Source organism: Sorex fumeus, unplaced genomic scaffold (genome assembly GCF_029834395.1).
Source record: "Sorex fumeus unplaced genomic scaffold, SorFum_2.1 ptg000129l, whole genome shotgun sequence".
NCBI lineage: Eukaryota > Metazoa > Chordata > Mammalia > Eulipotyphla > Soricidae > Sorex > Sorex fumeus.
Genome location: NW_026606186.1, coordinates 10045050 through 10050000, shown reverse-complemented (window position 1 = coordinate 10050000; position 4951 = coordinate 10045050). Strand labels below are relative to the sequence as shown.

Below are 4951 nucleotides of genomic sequence, written 5' to 3'. Positions count from 1 at the left end.
TCACAGCTCCACCAGCTCACGACAGGACCAGCAGCCTCCATCCCGATAAACCACCCAGCCTGTAAGTACCAGACACACAAATGGTAGGTGGGGCCAGAGAGATAGTACAGCGGGTAGGGCACTTGCCTTGCATGTGGCTGCCCCAGGTTCGATCCTCGGCATCTGAGCCTGTCAGGAGCGACTCCTGAGCACAGAGTCAGGAGTAAGTCCTGAGCACTGTTGGGGTGGCCCCCAAACAAACAAATAGAAATGGCTGTGTGCTGAAGTCTAAGGGGCCACCACTGCCTTCCCGGGATGATTATCACATCATGTACTTGTGGTTTTCCCCAAATCTGAACAAATTTAGAATCCCCAGATATATGTGACTCAGGGCTTGGGGATGCATAATTGTGTCTTCATTGGCTCTTCTCAGCTTCCTTGATCTGGTTTTTGTCCTCTTGTTTTAGGAATCATGGAAGATCATGACCTCTTATTAAAAAAGTCACAAGGGCCAAACACTTTCCTTGCAGGTGTGAGGTCCTGGGTTCAATCCCTGGTGCCACAAATTAAATTCGATCAAAAGTAAGGGGTGAAGTGGGCTTTTGTGCATTTACCAAGTGCCCACAGGGTCCGGGACCCACAGAGAGTGTCATGGTCCCTGGGGGAGCACAGGGATTAGCAAGTGTCCCTGCAACATTTGATCCTCTTCACCCCACATGCCCCACCCACCAGGTATGGAAACATGAAAAGGGAAGCCAAGAGACGACGCGAAAGCCTGAGAAGAACCCAGAACCATCCAGCTGACGGGAAACAAGTCAGGCTGGGCTCCCCTCACCCTTAGCTGGGCCTCTCAGTCCCCAACCTGGGAACTTCTCAGTGGCCTGATCTGGTTTTGGTCTTCCCACCTTCTTGAGCTGTAAAGCCCCAAACAAAGGTCACACAGGGACTGGAGGGGGTGTGACCTCTAAAAAGCCACTTGCCAGGAAACTGACAGGGGGCCGGGGTGTCTGTGTGGGAAGCTGATCTACTCTACCCTCCTTACAGTGTCCCATGAGCAAGCATGACAGGAGCCTCTGCAGGCTCTTCTAGGACCAATCAGAAGGAGCTCGGCACACAGAAAGTGCATAATAGTTGTGTAAGAAGTATGTTAGTGTCACACCTGAGTGAGATGTATTTCAATACAGTAAGACCTATTTCCGGGGCTGGAGCTATAGCACAGCGGGTAGGGCGTTTGCCTTGCACGCAGACGACCTGAGTTCGATTCCCAGCATCCCATATGGTCCCCCGAGCACCAACAGGAGTTATTCCCGAGTGCAGAGCCAGGAGGAACCCCTGTGCATCACTGGCGTGACCCAAGAAACAAAACAAAACAAACCTATTTCATAAGGTTATCTTCATAAGTCATCATACAGACGACGGAGATATGCACCGTTTACATAAATGCAGGTACATTTGATTCAGATGTAGGCACAAACTCCATATCCACACGCTATGGAGCCAGAAGCTTTAGAGAAAGCTCTGGCCTATTTAGAAGTGGGGTCCAGCCAACAGTTCTAGGTGGTGGTGGTGGGTTGGTCTGGCGGGGGGGGGGGGGGAGTTCTATACTGTGGAAGGAAGAACGCCTCAAGAGTCACTGGAGTTTAGTTCATTAACACAAGGGCTATCTTCAAGCGTTACTGGCTGGGCTCGGGTTAGCTTTCTCCGCCTCTAACAGACCAGGAAGCTGAGGTTGGAGGGTGAAGCAATCCGTCTCCTTGGGGTTGGGGGGGGGCTCCCTCTGCCTGGGGCACACTAGCTCTGTGTGTGTGGGGTGGGGTAGGGGGGTAGATTGCAGCTGTTTCTCTTTCCACAAAGCAGAAGGGGCCATGCCAGGAAAGCGTGCGTGTGGGGGCTCAGAGCCCAAAGAAGTGAACTCACTGAAGTTCCTGTGCCCCCTGCTGCCCCCCACCCCTGGGCAGGAGTCCGTCCCTGGCATTTCGGTCCCCCCACCCTGGGGCTCCCGCTTCCCCTCACCTCACGTTCGCAGAGAAACAAGCCGTGCAGCAGAGAACCCCGGGCTCTGGTGGGTCCTGGCAGACGGTCGGGGGGCACCCAAAAGGAAACTCATTCTCATCCGGAGCCGGGCGGGGACTATTGGCAGAGCCAGAGGCCATGCCGGGGGTCCCAGGCTAGCAGGCGCGGGGGGGAGCCCTTCAGAGCTCTGGCTGGGTCGGGGTGTCAGGGGAGAGGAAAGAGCTGGCTCCGGGCTCCTTCTCTGGTGAGTCTGATGACTTTATCTTCTCTCTGACTCGTGGGGAGCATTGTCATCGTCACAGCTGAGTCATGCCAGGATGGGGCAGGAATTACCCTCTGTGGTGAGAAAAATCCCCAGGACGGTGACTGAAGGCTCGAACACTGTCCAGTCAGTCTGCAGCATGAGAGTGAGCGGGAGGGCGTGCAGGGGGTGGCCGGGGGTGGGGTGGGGGTGGGGACTGGGAACCACAGGACTTGCAGGAAGCACAGTGAGGGCTTGCAGAACCACCTCATCAGGGCCTGGATCACAGACTACCAGCCACTTGCTTATGTTTACTAGAATTTTCTGCGGGGATGCTGACCTCCCTGGTGGAAATCCCCAGGGCTGGGAGAACAGGTGGGGGAACGGGAGACACAGAGGATAGCGGGGGAGATAGTGGGTCCCAAAACCTCAAGTTCTGGGAGTTTTTTTTTTTGTTGTTGTTGTTTTGTTTAGAGAGAAATATAGAAATATATGCCTCTTGGAGAGCCCAGCAAGCTACTGAGAGTATCTGCCCACACGGGCAGAGCCTGGCAAGCTCCCTGTGGCGTATTCGATATGCCAAATACAGTAACAACAACAGGTCTCATTGCCCTGACCCTGAAAGAGCCTCCAATGGTTGGGAAAAGACGAGTAAGAAGATGCTGCTAAAATCTCAGGGCTGAAAGGAATAGAAATGTTACTGACGCCCACTGTAGTAAATCAATGATCAACGGATGACAGTGATGGAGTGATACAGTTGTTTTGTTGTTTGGGGCCCACTCCGATGGTGCTCAGCTTACTCTTGGCTTGTGCTCAGGGGTTAATCCTGGCAGGGCTCAGGGGATGATATGAGGTGCTGGGGATCCAACCTCAATTGGCTGCATGCAAGGCAGAAAAACGCCTTACCTGCTGTCCGCATGCTCTGCCCCAGACCTGCTGTCCTTTTTCCACTGAGTCAGGTTAAAAGTCTGTCTCTCATGGCAGGTCTCGGACACCCCAACTGTGAAAGAGAAAGGATTGGTCACTGACAGTTCCCAAGTCCCCACGGGGTACGGAGCCTAAAGCTCTAAGACCGAGGCTGTGGGGAGGTGCCCCAGCACCCTCTGCCCTTTTGGTCCTGGCCCTGTGGATCACAGGCGCCCACAAAGACTCATTACGCAAGACTGGTGAGGCCGTTGCCTGTGGTCCTGCTCAGGAGGCCAGAGGTGGCCTTACGGTCAGCACGGGTGCCAACCCCAGGAGACCGCAGAGCCTGGCGTGGAGGTGAGAACATTGAGCCCCGTGTTCTCACCCCTGCACCCCTGTGCCATCCTGTGGGCTGCCACCTGATGTTCTGCAAACATGTATCAGTAGTTTCAAACCCGGGGCTTGGCTGTCAAACAGATCCAAGTGGGATAACACCCGTGCCCCCTCTCCTCCCCACCAGCCCCATTCTTTACCTTCTCTGAATCTCAGTTCCTGCCTCTGCTGAGTGGGGATGACAGTCATAAGCCCCCCTTCCCCCAACTCAACTGGCCACTGGGGTGACTCACTGCTCACAGTGGAGTGTGGTCTGTTCTGGGGTCAAGGGGAGCATGGGAAAGGTTGGGACCCGGGTGCGGTGATGCCACACCAGAGGGCGGAAATGGGTTACTAGCCTCACAGCCATCAGTGCACAGTGGGCACATCCCGGGCCAGAGCTTCCCTCTCCCCCCTCCCCGCCTCCGGCCCTTGGCCCTTGGGACAGACCATACTCCCGCTGTGAGCACTGGGTCACTCAGCACCCACCCAGCTGAGTTGGGGGCAGGGAGTTTCAGGTCCTCCTCACATTATGTGGCTCTCCCAGTGTGGCCTTCCCCCACGTACCTCAGCCTGCCCGGGTGGCCTGGTGGAGTCAGGTAAGATACCTGGAACCCTCCTTCAGAGGCCAGGTCCCAGACAGGCGCCCCTGACCCCCACCCCCCACACTCTCCAGCACCCCACTTTCTTGCTGCTTCCCTTGGTTTGGCATAACCAGACTCTCTCTAGCCTCTTCTCTCTGTGTCTGGGGCTCCCTCTGCAGAAACTGGGCTGATTTTTTGAGTGCTGGCGGTGCCTTTGTTTCCTCAGTGAGCCCCATGAGGCAGGTCTGATCTCATCATCACTCCCAACTTAGAGAAGAGGCAACTGAGGCACAGCCGGGAAGCGACTTGCCAAGGTCTCACAGAAAGTGGGGCCTCAGGAAGCCCTTCCTTTCTCCTTCACCCCAACCTCCACTCCAGCAGTTATACCTGCTCCCCACTTGGATCCGAACTTACAGGAAAGACCATCCTCTCAGGGTCCCTGATTCCGAACTCCTGGCTTCCTCAACAGCAAGGCTGCCAGCCGCCCCAACCCCAGCTTTCTCCTCTGCAACCCTCCTAGAAGCAGCTTCCTCTGTCTCCTGGCACTTGTCCCCCCCACTCCCCCGGCTCAGCTCTAGCTGCAGAATCACCCCCTTCCCTTCTGAGTCAGTGTCCTGTGGCCCCAATTTCGGGGTTCCACATGCAACGTGCTGTTCCTTAGTCCAGATCTTCCACTTGCCCTTGGGGTGGGGTGGGGCGGCACCTGGACCGGAAGCCACTTCCCCAGTTACGCCCGGTAGCCCGGTAGGTAGGTCCGTCCCCTCCCTCCCCACCCAGATGGAGCTGGACGCTGGCTTTGTTATTCTTACTCTGTGCTGCGGGCAGAAGGTTGCAGTTTGCGCGCCCCCGCGCAAGG

At 56.0% G+C, this 4951-nt stretch overlaps 1 protein-coding gene across 2 annotated transcripts in view; it reads right to left on the bottom strand.

Moving 5' to 3' along the window:
* The window catches only part of TRAF1 (TNF receptor associated factor 1), a 16991-nt gene extending 14859 nt beyond the window's left edge, over positions 1–2132 (bottom strand). Inside the window, exon 1 of one of the 2 annotated variants that reach the window (XM_056138710.1) lies at positions 1993–2132. In XM_056138710.1, the coding sequence (XP_055994685.1) occupies positions 1993–2132 (140 nt within the window). The remainder of the gene's footprint in view (positions 1–1992) is intronic. The other variant, XM_056138711.1, reaches the window with a different exon arrangement.
* Positions 2133–4951: the final 2819 nt, after the last annotated feature.